This window comes from Ostrinia nubilalis, chromosome 30 (assembly GCF_963855985.1).
Source record: "Ostrinia nubilalis chromosome 30, ilOstNubi1.1, whole genome shotgun sequence".
Taxonomy (NCBI): Eukaryota; Metazoa; Arthropoda; class Insecta; order Lepidoptera; family Crambidae; genus Ostrinia; species Ostrinia nubilalis.
In genome coordinates, this window is record NC_087117.1 from 421254 (window position 1) to 436616 (window position 15363).

Genomic DNA, 15363 nt, shown 5'->3' on the forward strand with positions numbered 1-15363 from the left:
ACACTGCACCTGTATAAGGGGATACTACACCTATATAAGAGGACACTAAACCTGTTTTAGGGGACTCTAAACCTGTTTTAGGGGACTCTAAACCTGTTTTAGGGGATACTGCACCTATATAAGGGGACACTGCACCTCTATAAGGAGACACTGCACCTATTTAAGGGGACACCATACGTTAAAATTAAATGTACTCACTCGCTAGGAGCGTCATCGATTTCCACAGTCTCCATGGCGTCCATAGCATCATCTTCAACGGGCGCGTCGGGGTCGGGCAACAACGCGCTGGGATCTATGTCCACTTGCACGCTTTCCAGCACCATTGAGCAGTCTCCATGGCTTACATGGGCTCTATATCTTAGTCTATGGCTTTTATACTAAAAGGGGACACTTAACCTGCATGAGGGGACACTAACCCCGAATGAGGGGACACTAAACCTGTTTTAAGGGACACTGCACCTATATAAGGGGACACTGTACCTATTTAAGGGGACACTAAACCTGTATGGGGGAACACTGCACCTATATAAGGGGACGCTGCACCTATATAAGAGGACATTAAACCTGTTTTAGGGGACACTGCACCTCTATAAGGGGACACTGCACCTCTATAAGGGGATACTGCACCTGTATAAGGGGATACTACACCTATATTAGGGGATACTACACCTATATAAGGGGACGCTAAACCTGTTTTAGGGGACTCTAAACCTGTTTTAGGGGACACTGCACCTCTTTAAGGGGACACTAAACCTGTATGAGGGAACACTAAACAAGCAACTGCATATCTACTCACTCGCTAGGAGCGTCATCAATTTCCACAGTCTCCATGGCATCCATGGCATCATCTTCAACAGGCGCGTCGGGGTCGGGCAACAACGCGCTGGGATCTATGTCCACTTGCACGCTTTCCAGCACCATTAGGCGTCTTCCATGGCTTACATAAGCTCTTAAGCTCTATAAGGGCTCCCATGGCGACTATATGAACTCACTCGCTAGACGAAGGGAGACACTATGCAGGTAAGCATCCGTGTCCCATTGTCAGCGTCCGTAGCAGCTTTATAAGGGGACACTAAACATAGATAAGGGGACACTAAACCTGCATTAGGGACACTAAACCTGCTTTAGGGGACACTAAACCTGCTTTATGGATACTAAACCTGTATAAGGGGACACTAAACCTGCATTAGGGGACACTAAACCTGCATTGGGGACACTAAACCTGCTTTAGGGGACACTGCACCTATATAAGAGGACATTAAACCTGTTTTAGGGGACAATGCACCTCTATAAGAGGGGACACTGGACCTGTATGAGGGGACACTGCACCTCTATAAGGGGACACTGCACCTCTATAAGGGGACACTGCACCTGTATAAGGGGACACTGCTCCTGTATAAGGGGACACTGCTCCTGTATAAGGGGACACTGCACCTATAAAAAAGGGACACGAAACAACCAACTGCATATCTACTCACTCGCTAGGGGCGTCATCAATCTCCACAGTTTCCATGGGCTCCATGGCGTCCATAGCATCATCTTCAACGGGCGCGTCTGGGTCGGGCAGCAACGCGCTGGGATCTATGTCCACTTGCACGCTTTCCAGCACCATTAGGCAGTCGCCTGTGTCCCCGCCGGCTGGGCGATCTGTGGATTCGTCACGAATTCGTCACACGTCCAATATTTTTATTACAAACCAAGTTATTGTGATGGTGTAAATTACATAAAATGTCTAATATCATAATATCATAATTTCAACACCTTTCTGCCTCGCGCTTGCCGTTGCTACAACAAACAATTCCAAGAATTAGACATACTTGGGTCTAATTTAAGTAAGTTTAAAAAACAAATCCGGGATTTGCCTTGTGGCAACTAAATTGCGAGCGTCGGGTGATGTTTGCAGTTTGCTCCTTTATTAATTAGTTGATAGTTTTTCTTTTGTCACTTTGTTTACTTTTTTTTTTATATCCCAACTAATATTATAAATGCGAAAGTAACTCTGTCTGTCTGTCTGTCTGTTACGCTTTCCCGCTTAAACCTCGCAACCGATTTTGATGAAATTTGGCATAGAGATAGTTTGAGTCCCGGGAAAGAACATAGGATAGTTTTTATCCCGGTTTTTGAAACAGGGACGCGCGCGATAAAGTTTTTCTGTGACAGACAAAATTCCACGCCACGCCACGACATTCCTTAGTAAGTTTATATTTTCCACAACAAAATATTATTCATAATGGTTTGCCCAACTTTATGTGTATATTTAACTGTGGAAACTTAATTGGTTTATGTGTTTTCTTACTGCACCTAAGTTAAATCATATTGTAACTGTATGTTTCCCAAAAATAAATAAATATTTATAGGTCTAGCGCGTAACTGAGTCAGTGCCTGAGGTATGGGAGCGGCACGGGAGGAGTGACGTTATTATGACGTGACAAAACATACTGTAGTATGTGTACGCGCTACCCTCACTAACGTACATAATGCAGCTATAAATCGAATGTTGCTATACAGGGTGGAATTTTGTAATGCCACCTGGAGGGAAAGTACCCATAATACTGTAAATATTAAATTTTACTCAAAGAAAACATTGCTTTATTTTTGAAAAGAAAGAGAACTGCATTCAAAGATTTTTGAAATTTTTTCGAAAATTTACCACCATACCATACAATTTTCTGTAAAAATTTTCTGTATCTCTTTCTTTTCCTTTCATTTGATTTATCAAGTTTGTTTGAGAGATTTCATCCTTATACTTAACCCTAACGATCGATGCAATAAAAATACAGGGTGTAATTTTTAACAGATTTTAGTTGGCTAGTTCCCGAGTGTAGTGAGCAAATTTTTGAAAATCTTTGAATGCAGTTCTATTTTTTTTGCAATAATAAAGGAATGTTTTCTTTGAGTAAAATTTTCCATCTACAGTATTAAGAGTACTTTCCCTTCAGGTGGCATTACAAAATTCCATCCTGTATAATTGAGGAACAATTACACTCGCATCGCACAGTATTAACTCTTTTATTGGAAGTCTCGCTGACGTTTGACATAACAAAAAACACCCTCCTGTGTCGCTCTCAAACCTCAGGCACTGACTGGGTTAATAGCTTCACTGACTGAGTTAAGAGCTTCACTGACTGAGTTAAGAGCTTCACTGACTGAGTTAAGAGCTTCACTGACTGAGTTAAGAGCTTCACTGACTGAGTTAAGAGCTTCACTGACTGAGTTAAGCGTTGCACTGAGTTAAGCGCTTCACTGACTGAGTTAAGCGCTTCACTGACTGAGTTAAGCGCTGCACTGACTGAGTTAAGCGCTGCACTGACTGAGTTAAGCGCTTCACTGACTGAGTTAAGCGCTGCACTGACTGAGTTAAGCGCTTCACTGACTGAGTTAAGCGCTTCACTGACTGAGTTAAGCGCTGCACTGACTGAGTTAAGCGCTGCACTGACTGAGTTAAGCGCTTCACTGACTGAGTTAAGCGCTGCACTGACTGAGTTAAGCGCTGCACTGACTGAGTTAAGCGCTGCACTGACTGAGTTAAGCGCTGCACTGACTGAGTTAAGCGCTGCACTGACTGAGTTAAGCGCTGCACTGACTGAGTTAATATAAATGGCAGTGAGTGACTAAAATTAAAAGTGAAAATACCTTTATCCACCGATATCTCTATAAACACCGGATCCGACTCTGCTTGTATCGGTTCGACTTCAATTTCAATCTGCTCGACTTCAGTCTCCCGGTTCATTCCAGTTCCATTCCGGTTAGTACCGGTTCCGTTCCGGTTAGAACCGGTTCCGTTCCGGTTAGAACCGGTTCCGTCCCGGTCCTCGGCGGTTCCGTTCCGGGCGGTGACGTCATCCGTCTGGTGGATGTTGTTCTGTTTGATGTGGTAGTACGTGAGCAGGTCTTCTATGTCTTCTACTTTGTCCTTGTCTATGTCCCTGGGCCCGGATGGCAGTTTGGGCGTGCTGGAATGAATTGTTAAATAATAAATAACTTGTAAAAAATATTGGCTAAGGTGGGAATCGAACCTACGACCTGTCGCTTGCCGGGCGACTGCTCTCACTGTCTGAGCTACTTACACATTGGAATTACTTAGATATTTGACTCAGATCGTGGATTCGATTCCCACCTTAAACAATTCGATTATTTCAAGTTAGAGATTTAGTTAGATATGTGACTAGAATGAGAAGATAGCTATTTTAAAGAAGAGTTGCACCACCTAACTTTAACTTTAACGATAACCATTGTATTTTGTATGGAGTTTGACAGATTTTTGACGTTTGATAAAGTCAAAGTAAGATGGTGCAACCCGGCCTTAATGTTGTAAATTTTATTGTCTATGCTTAATATGGGAACTAAACCCACGACCTTCCACTGCTAGGCTAGGTTTTTAATCTAATTTCCACTAGCCGTGTGGTTCCAGCAAGTACAGTCACGGAATGAAAAGGTTCGTCAGTTTTCAAATTGATTCCTTCAACGAATCGCGAGCACATATTACCTTTTGAAACTATGTTACAGAATAATCTCGAGTTAGAGAAAATAATCTTTAACTGTTTCAAAGTCAAAGTCAAAATTTCATTATTTGTTTGGACTAATAAATAGTTCTTACAAATCGTCATTTTGCTCTTAAGGAGCCTCTACATGTCTCATAATCTTTTTACCCTACCAGCGCTTCGAGACCAACATTTGGCAAGTGCTGAGAAGAAGCGCCGCAACAAACTCAGTCACCACTGTCTGCCGGTTAATATAAATAAATAGAAATAGTAGTAGTAGGTACATTCGATTCAGGAGCAGTTCACTGAATTTACCATGCATTCTTGTATGGTGTATCTTATAAGAATGGGTATACAAGATTGCGTGGTATATTAAACAAGGTAGTGACGTGCTAATATCTAGACTTACATATTAAGATACTAGTAGAAATGACTCGCATACATAAATTTGAATAACTTGGATTGACCAGTCCCCGAAAGCAGCGCCTGTTCACAGACATGACGAGTGAACCAGCCATCGCTTCACTCGACCATATTAGAGGGAATGTAACGACCCGCCTCACTACGCCACCACCCCAGAGACATTTAGACATTGTTCTTCAGTAAAGTTCAAAATTATTCAGATCAAAGTTGTTTGACGATTTATCTTGTCAAGAAGATTATTATGATTGATAAACTAAAACCTTCTTGTTGGTTCAACCGGCCATTATTATTTCTATTAAATAAAAAAAACTATTGTCAATTGGTCAATGTCATCATTGCATTGCACTAATAATGGGATAGAAAAATAAACAAGCATAGCAAACGTCATAATTATTTATTTAAATGTTAGCAGCACTGTTTCTTGCACTGTAAAGTTGGCAGATTTGACTCTTAAAGTACCTAGTACAAGCGAAAACCGAAACTAAGGTGACGAACCTTTTCATTCTGCGACTGTACATTCACATACATGAAGGACCACTCCCATTCTTCCCGGGCATATCGTAAGAGGCGACTAATCTTCCATTTCTGTCTTTCCCATTTCGTGCTCGCACACTCACTGCGGGCGCCCGTCGCACAGTCGCGACAGCAATATAATTACGCGCGAGCGATAAGGATTGGTAGCTTGGGGTCATTGGACGAAATTCTACGTGCTCACAGACCGGGCTTTAGCTGATCCGGCGAACTTCGCACCGCCTATGTCCATCAGAAATAATGTCGGATTCCAAAAGCTAAATATTTGTTCAAATCAGTCAATAGTTTTAGATAAAATAAGATAAGATAAGATAAGCATTTATTGTTAATTGTGTTGATACAGTGCTGTTAGAGCCTATTCAATACAGATAAACAATCGAATCTTTTATCTTAAAATATTAATATTAGTATAGATTGAAGGTGTACCATAAGGTGAACCGACGACCACAAAGGTAGCAGGAAGGCGCTGGATGCAGGCCGCTACCAACCGGTCATTATGGAAATCATTGGGGGACCCTATGTTCAGCAGTGGACGTCCTGTGGCTGAAATGATGATGATGATAGATTGAAGCATTTTGAATCAAATGAAATGATGAATGATGGAAACTACTCACCTTTCCTTACATTTATCACTGCTTGTCCTGCTATTTACACTCTTGCTACTTCTTACTTCTTTTTCCTTACTATCTTGAACTCTCTCATCTGAACCATTTGACAATAGGGATGTTACCTGGGTAAAAAACAAGAGTTTTAACTAGTCCGTCAGTTAGCTTATCAAAAACTACTCGACACCTATTTTTCACTTTATAAAACTAACTAGCTTTCCGCCCGCGGTTTCGCCCGCGTGGAATTTTGTCTGTCACAGAAAAACTTTATCGCGCGCGTCCCTGTTTCAAAAACCGGGATAAAAACTATCCTATGTTCTTTCCCGGGACTCAAACTATCTCTATGCCAAATTTCATCAAAATCGGTTGCGAGGTTTAAGCGGGAAAGCGTAACAGACAGACAGAGTTACTTTCGCATTTATAATATTAATATTATAATTAGTTGGGATGAAAATGTAAAGAGATAAAGCGTGCCAAAGTTCTAAAGAAAAGGCCCGTGACGTCAGTGAGTGCGTAAAAGTGCAGCACTTTGTGACGTCGCGCGGAACTTCAACGCACTATAACTTTGTAATTATTTGTTTGATTGACAATTAAAAATATACGTGTCCAATATTTTTTAATACTAAAATTGACGGACTAAAAATTTTTTTTAGGAAACTAGCCTATTCTTTATCACATACTTCTTTATCTTTTTCTTTATCACTTTTCTCTTCTTCAGAATCATTTCCTTCTTTATTTGGATCTTTATCTTTTGTCGGGTCAATCGTATCTTTCTGTGTATTTTCGTTTTCTTTTGATTTTTCTTTGTCTTCATGGTTTTTGTCTATATTTGGCACGGCTTCTGTCAGGTCTGGGGATTTGTTGTCTTCTTTTTCAACCTGTAAAAGATTTACAATTCCATAAAATTGTAAGTAAAGGCGATTTTTAGAGCAGAAAAGAAAGAATCTTTCTTCTTTAGAAGAAAGAATCTTTCTTCTTTAGAAGAAAGAAAAATAATTTATTGGTTCAGACACAAAATAAATTTTTATGCGTACGCCATAACGTTTAAAAAAACTATTATAGTGCCTGACGCCCGATAGCCCAACTGATTAGCAAGCTGAAGTGGCAATGGGCAGGGCACATAGTACGCAGAACTGACGGCCGATGGGGCAGCAAGGTTCTGGAGTGGAGGCCGCGTACCGGAAAACGCAGCGTGAGACGTCCACCCACAAGGTGGACCGACATCGTAAAGGTAGCAGGAAGGCGCTGGACGCAGGCCGCTACCAACCGGGCAACATGGAAAGCATTGGGGGATGCCTATGTTCAGCAGTGGACGTCCTGTGGCTGAAATGATGATGATGATGAGTGAAGGTCTTCTCTTACGTCATCAAATAACAGCTTGCTTGAGCCTCCTTGTTCAGGAAGGGGCGGATGCTCTGATGAACTAGATCGTGCTCCTGCAGTGGGGACTACATGACCTGATGATGAGTGAAGACCTCTACCAACCGGTCAATATGGAAACCATTGAAGGCAGCAGTGGACGTCCTGTGGCTGAAATGATGATGACGAGTCTTTTCAAGGCGAGAGTGAATAGGCACTTACAGGGCAGATATGTACCACCCTAGACTGCATCCCACTAAACATCAGGTGCGATTGTGGTCAAATACCTGCCTTGTTATGCATAAAAAAAAAGAGTAAAGGTATAGATATCGTTTCATCCACTCGGCCGCGCCCCAGCAATGTGTGATCCCGGTCGCGCGGGGTGCGGGGAGTGTGGTCCGAGCAAGCCGTAAGGCATTACTGTAGTGTGCGTGTGCACTCATGGAGCATTTAGCGTGTACCGATAACACTCAAACATTAGCGGAAGAATGGTGGGGCGCGTGCGAGTGGATGGCACCATCTAATAAGATGATGATAGAGGTGTGCTTACGTCATCAAAGAGGCTGGGCACGACGGCTCGCTTGAGCCTCACGCACTCCTCTTCGTCCAGGAAGTGACCTGATGACTGGGAACATGATAGAGGTGTGCTTACGTCATCAAAGAGGCCGGGCACGACGGCTCGCTTGAGCCTCACGCACTCCTCTTCGTCCAGGAAGTGACCTGATGACTGGGAACATGATAGAGGTGTGCTTACGTCATCAAAGAGGCCGGGCACGACGGCTCGATTGAGCCTCACGCACACCTCCTCTTCGTCCAGGAAGTGACCTGATGACTGGGAACATGATAGAGGTGTGCTTACGTCATCGAAGAGGCTGGGCACGACTGCTCGCTTGAGCCTCACGCGGCCTCTCACGCACTCCCATTCTTCGTCCAGGAAGTGACGGCTGCAGATGCTCAGGCCTCCTGATGACTGTAGAAAACATGACAATTTTAATTATTACTAGCTTTCCGCCCGCGGCTTCGCCCGCGTGGAATTTTGTCTGTCACAGAAGCGTATTTGCTCACCGTTTAGACCTACCCTGGACTACGACAAACATTTTAAAACCAAAATCAGCTCAATCGGCCCAGCCGTTCTCAAGTTTTAATCAGACTAACGAACATCAATTCATTTTTATTTATATAGATTTACGGGATTGCTACCATGTACCTTAATTTTCAGTTACTCCATGACCATGGCGCTTGCAACAGTGCCGAAACATCGGAAACTCAAAATTAAGGTACATGGTAGCAATCCCGTAAATAATTATTATGTTAGTGACCATGAAAGTTTAAAACAATATGACAATTTTAATTTTTAATAGGGCGGTTGTCCATACCCGTATATGTAACTATACAGGGTGTTAGGTAAATGGGTATATGAGCCGACACTAGCCCATGTTAACATGGTCATATAAATGGTATGGTGAAATCAGAAATTTGATATCATCATTTTTTTTTAATTTTCATACAAAATTAATTTTATAAAATCCGATTTGTATGAATAATGAAATAATTAAAATGAAGATATCAATTTTCTGACTTCACCATACCATTTATATGCCCATGTTAACATGGGCTAGTGTCGGCTCATATACCCATTTACCTAACACCCTGTAGAGGGGGGGCAGGTGGGCAGAATAGTCTAGTGCCCACCCCAGGATGTTGGGCTAGCAATTCCAGGAAAAGTTAATAGTACTCACTCAGCTATGATACTTATAGATAGACGCTGGATTCACTCGAATTTTATTTTAATAGTAAACACGTTGTGCACGCTAATTTTGGATTCCTGTTTAGTTATATAGTTTTAATTTTATGGCTGTGTAAAGGACAGTGATCTGTTTGTATACCTTTTTTAAATAAAATCCGCAACGAATTCAATTAGATGAATAAAAACGGTATTTAGATATTTTAAAAATAGATAAATGTTAAGTATTAAATTTGAATAAATTAATCAATACAAACACGATACAAAGCAGAAAATTATGCGCTGTAGCGCTCCTTGGGGAATGATTACACCCGTCACTGGACTGCCATTGGCTGAAATGATGATGATGATGATGATACGTACCGAAATCACCGCGTGATGGTCCGCCAGTTTGATCTTGCATCGCGTGCCTAATGCTGACAGCCATTTGCGGAATATCACCCGACTGGTAGGGAACCTAGAGAGAGAGGTATATTGACAAAATTACTATATTATCTATACAGGGTGTTTGGCGGAAGGTAAGACAAACTTCGTAGGTGTACCTATAGGTAAGGTCATTTTAAGAATACAAGTTCAATGGGTAAAATTTTGGAAAAAAATAAATAAAAACAAAAATATCCATTAAAAAAAAGTACCTAGTCAAATGGGCGAATTTGTATACTTAAAATTACCTTACCGATACACCCACGAAGTTTGTCTAGTCTAACCTTCCGCCAAACACCCTGTATTTATAAAAGCGAAAGGTCACTGATTGACTGACTCACTCATCACGATATCTCAAAAACTACAAGTGCTAGGAGTCTCAAATTTTGCATGGGGGTTCCTTTTAGAACGTAGGTGCTCACTAAGAACGAATTCTACGAAACTCCACCCCTAAGAGGGTAAAACGGGATCCACGCGTACGAAGTCGCATCAGTCGCATCGGGTCGCTAGTTATCAAATATTCGTAACAATATTTCTATTGGATGATTAAAGGAAGGATAGTACTACCAAACCAAACATTGATGAAACAAAACGCGGCCGCAACAGCGTATTACACTTGAAAATTTCGACGGTTGTTCATCCAGTGTCCATTTCAACCGGTTTCAAACTGGTCGCGTCATGTGTGGCCTCAACGGAATCTATGGCAGAAACTTAGATGCAACTCAAAAGTAACTAGAAGTTGCAGTTTCGTTGCAGTTTCGTTGCAATTGCGTTTCACCGTGTGTTCTGGGCCTAAGTAGCTCAGATGGAAGAGCAGTCACCCGGCAAGCGAAAGGTCGTGGGTTCGATTTACGCCTTAGGCAGTTCGATTTTTTCAAGTTATTTATAATTTAACGAAATTAGTTTGGATAGATCTCCCACTCGGTGGACCGATGATTTAGGAAAGAACCTGGATGCGTCGTGGAAATCCTTGGGGGAGGCCTTTGTGCAACAGTAGAAGTCCTTTGGTTGAAACTTGAAACCAATGAACAAAAAATTATTTTAAAATAAATTACTAATATTGTTTTTTTTTTTTTTCATTTTATTCAAAACCAGCATGCTCCTGTGGCTGAACTTTCAGAATTAAAATTCAATTCTTTATTGCTATTCCACACGTTTAAGGATTTAATTTACAGTACTTAGCGTTAGCGATACTCACTTAAAATATGGTGGGACGTTACTGCATCCTCCCACGCAGCATTTGTCTTTAGACATGATTATAATTTTTTTACCTGCAAGATAAATAAAATAAAGTTTATTCTATGTGTGTTTCTTTAATAACACTTCTTATTTAAATAAAATCACCCCCAGGACCTTATAAAGGTAGCAGGAAGGCGCTGAACCGGTCAATATGGACATCATTGGCGGAGGCCTCTGTAAACTATGTTCAGCAATCGACGTCCTGTGACTGTAATGATGATGATGATGATGAGCAAAACGACTGCCACAATGAACACTGTTGAATCTTCTAATTATTTACCTTGTGGTTTCAAGTGTTTGTTGCGTCAGTTGAGAAGTTGTAAGTTCCATTCTCATCAAATAAAATAAAATAAAATAATTTTATTTGCGGAACAAAATGTCATGATAATACAGGTATACAGTATATGAGGCAGTTCCAACTATGTTCTACCGGGGATTGTACCGGTGTGCAAATGTAATACAAAAATATTAATTGATTAAATTAATTAAGAATAGAAAAATTACAGCAATTATGATCTTTGCATCTGAAGCAGTACCTAATTGTTAATAAGTGCATTCTGATTATGTCTTTAATTTATTTATTGACCTTTCTAACCAGGGTGTAATTTTCTAATTTTATAAATATTTTTGAAAAGTTTTGCTGTCTGTCTCAATGTGGAGTATATTGACGATGGTCGGCTTGCAGAAATCTCTTTTAAGAAATAAGCTTGCCAGTACCTCTTATAGTTATTGATCTGTATCTTAATGTGTAAAGCTGTGTGAAAATAAAATAGATGTTGCATACTGCTTCTTATATTTCTTATGTTTCCTTTTCAGCCAATCTTCGCTACAGCGGGACCTATTTGATTCCATATCAACTTTAAAACAGTATTCCTATTATTCAAGAAATTATTGCTAAATATTAAATCTCATCAAATAACTGAGGACTGAGGCCAGTTCAAATTAATTATATAATTAATAACATAATTCATTTAATTAATAAATAAATAAATACATAGAAAATTTTGAAATAGGTACTTTACTTATAATAATTTTATTAGGCATTTCATAATTTGATATCAGTTAGTTAATTGGAGTAATTAATAAGTTTTATTTATGTACGTAATTATTATAAACTTACAAACTAATTAATTTTTTTTGGACAAAAGTCGTGTAAAACGATCTCAATTCAATTTTCGTGCTAACTTAATAACTTGTTACGCGTCCCTATTCTGAATCCCAATAACGCGAAACAATTTTTATTACTATTTCAACCTTATTACAAAGACACTAAGGTCCACTTTACAATAGCAAAATACGCGCTGCGCGATATCGTTTCGGAACCAATTTTCAGAATACAGACACTACATAATTAATTCAATGGACAAAGAATCAACCAAAACTCAATATCCCAGCATTTATATCAGTTGCAGGTTTGTTTTGATACTCTTCAAAAGAGTTTTTCGCGCGAAATCTTGGAATAGAAGGTTAGAAGTCGCGAACCAAGCGCTCGCACTTACCAGCACAATACACGAAAAGTAAACACTACACACACCACAAAATAACTAAGGCAGATCACACATAATTTATTCTAAACGTATATGTACAGAAATAAGCATTAAACATTAATTTACATTAAATAATAGGCGATACAAAAAATATTTACTTGACTATTTTTTTTATAGGTTGACAGCCGATAGTGATGTGCCACGACGCTCAATAAAAAGCACTTTCGATTATGATTGTGTTTATAATTAATTTCTTATTCGATTTGTATTATTAGGGATGTTAGTAAATTCGTTTTATAAAAGAAAAGTACACTAACTACTGAATCAATTTTGATGAAATTTGTGCCGGGAAAGGACATAGGATAGTTTTGCCCCGGTTTCTGAAACAGGGATGCGTTCGAATTTTTTGTGCTTGACAGAAAATTACACACGGGCGACGCCAGTGGTATAAAAGTTTCTGGGATTGCAAAATAATTAACACATAAATAATAATTTCAATGCATTTAATAGGTAATTTATAATATTAACATTTTTAATGATAATTAATTACAATTAATAGACACAAGACACAATAGGATAATATTCACGAATAATTATTATTCGTTTTTTAAATGATTATAATATGAATATTAATAAAAAAAACAACTGATAATAAGTAATAGTGCAAAAAACATTGTCTGTAAAGCAAAATTGTACACTGAGCTAATAATTGCTGTTTGTAACACTTTTAAAACAGTAAAAAATATTTTAGTAAAATAATTTTCTTCTCCTTCTATGCCAGTTGCACAATCATTTAAATGTTACAGCAAAAAATTATAATTTGGAACTTATCAAAATTACCCCCTCATCTTTTTGGATTCATTTCTGTGGCACATGTCTTAGACAGGTCATGTACAAAAATATTGACCCCAGGCCACTTTTCATCTATTCTTCTGTTTCATCTTTACATTTACCATACACAGCCCTTTGATGTGTCTTCGATTTATAATGTCTTCTGATTGCTGTAATAGTTTTGTACGAAAGATTGCAGTAATCACACTTAAAGTCCTTCGAATCCATGTGTTTGTATACCAAATGAGTTCTCAGGGCTTGACGCGACGGACACTTCACATCGCATTGAGGACAATCAAACAAATCCTCTTTCGTGTGACTTTTCATATGATAACGAAGCCCCTGCGCATGGAAATACTTTTTGCCGCATTCCTCACATTCAAATTTTTTCTCCGTGTCATGCGTTATCATATGATATTTCAGATCGGACCTCTGCTTAAATTTACGATCACATATATCGCACTGGTAAGGCCGCTCGTTCGTGTGTTTTCTCGTGTGGACAGTTCTCTGTTGAGTAGTTGCAAAACCAACACCGCAGTACAAACATTGGTACGGTTTCACTCCGGTGTGCGATATCATGTGGTAATCCATACTTTTTTTGTCAATTACCGACTTACCACACTCTACACACTCTAGATGAGTGGATTTATCATGAGTTTTCATATGCACTTTAAAAGTGGTTGGCGTTTGAAAATACTTATTACACTTATTACATTGCAATTTCTTATCGAAATGTGTCTCGATGTGCAGTTTCATGTAATGCTGTTTGTAATACAAAGAGCATTCAACACACTTGTACATTTTCTTGTTTGTGTGAGTTAAATCGTGGATCAAGAAGTCGCAATGGTCAGTAAAGGCCAATTTGCAATTCTTGCAAAAGAAAGTCCTATCTTCGTCCTTATGGACAACTTTGTGTTTGATTAATTTTTCGTTCGTAGCAAATTCTTCATTGCAGAGAGCGCATGTGAACTTTTTAACGGCATCGTGCATTCGGATGTGGTTCAAAAGGCCAGTTTTTGTGTCAAAATTTTTCATACACTTTTGGCATTCATATGTTTGTGCGTCAGAATCATATTTAAGTTCTTTTTTGCGGCTTACTTTTGTTGGTATCTCCTCTACGATTTCTTTCTTCACTCTGAAATAATAAAGCATAGGTAAGATTAAGGGTTAATAATAAGTATGTATTGCACTCTAGTTACAACACAAAACTGATGATTAATTACATCACAAAACTAATTAATACTGTAGAGTACAATTTAGTCTCATTGCTACAAAACAATATACCTATTCCAGACAACTTAGAGAAAGGACAGTAGTAAGTTAGAAATTGATACTTTCATTGAGTTAGGGAAAATAAAATCCTTAGCATTGGCCCATTTATTGTCTAAAAGCAGTGGTTTGGGTAATAGATGTAAAACTGTGACGTATTAAAGCAATTTCGAAGCCTTTTAGTAGAAAATAAATTACTTTTATGACCTGGTTTTGTGACTTACGTTTTAGGCTGTCTCAGCCGGTACCTCCTTTGCACAGTCTTTCCATCAGTGTACGCGTCGAACTCCGCATCATGTTTCTCTTCCAAGTTCGAGTCTTGGGAGTCTTCCATTATTGAAAAATTGCAGGTTTACCTGTTAAAAACCAACTAGGTGTAAAGTTATTATGATTAAAATAGACTAAAAAGCATTTTAGTTGATAAATTGCACTGAAAAACGAACACGATTTGTTTTTGTAAGGTTATGAAATAGAAACTTGATGCTACTCTTCTTCAAGTCACATTTACTGTATTTTTATTTTTTGCAAGTAAATTGCATATAATTTATCTAAAATTATGTTAAAAAGTGCTTACAAAACGTATGAAACCGAATTTGAGCGAATTTGTAAACAACAAGCAAAGTGAAAACTTTTTTTGACATAACAACTAGTGATGCGAATGTTCACTCAACACTTAACTCAATCGAGATTTCAGTTCTTGTCTCCGATTCAATTGTTATAAGAGCTCACTTAAATTAGCTCAGTTACAAATCGAATTCGCATATTTTCGATTTAGTCTTCGAGTAGCTGTCATAGTAGAGACGGCATAAATTAGTTTCCCAGCTTGGTTAATAAATTGCTAATAAACTTACGACTGAGAGAGAATGTGAGAACTTGAATTTTCTCTGTTATGAGAGGTAGACTAGCAATAACATTTTCTGAAGTTGACTTCCGCAAGCTGTCACCACCACTGTAAATCTTGCAACGTTGGC

General features: G+C 39.0%; 2 protein-coding genes across 2 annotated transcripts; both read right to left on the reverse strand.

Moving 5' to 3' along the window:
* Window positions 1-1474: 1474 nt before the first annotated feature.
* Window positions 1475-12467, reverse strand: LOC135085880 (RNA polymerase-associated protein LEO1-like). The gene is made up of 9 exons (XM_063980666.1): window positions 12305-12467; window positions 10765-10837; window positions 9507-9600; window positions 8296-8369; window positions 7950-7986; window positions 6721-6918; window positions 6050-6165; window positions 3634-3953; window positions 1475-1647 (listed from the first exon to the last, which is right to left on the reverse strand). The coding sequence occupies exons 2-9, from the start codon at window positions 10818-10820 to the stop codon at window positions 1475-1477; spliced, it is 1068 nt and encodes a 355-aa protein (XP_063836736.1). The 5' UTR covers window positions 10821-10837; window positions 12305-12467.
* Window positions 12468-12856: 389 nt separating this feature from the next.
* On the reverse strand, window positions 12857-15047 carry LOC135086025 (gastrula zinc finger protein XlCGF8.2DB-like). Its single transcript, XM_063980797.1, has 3 exons — window positions 14967-15047; window positions 14617-14748; window positions 12857-14258 (listed from the first exon to the last, which is right to left on the reverse strand). Exons 2-3 carry the CDS (start codon window positions 14724-14726, stop codon window positions 13217-13219), a joined length of 1152 nt encoding a protein of 383 aa, XP_063836867.1. The 5' UTR covers window positions 14727-14748; window positions 14967-15047; the 3' UTR covers window positions 12857-13216.
* Window positions 15048-15363: the final 316 nt, after the last annotated feature.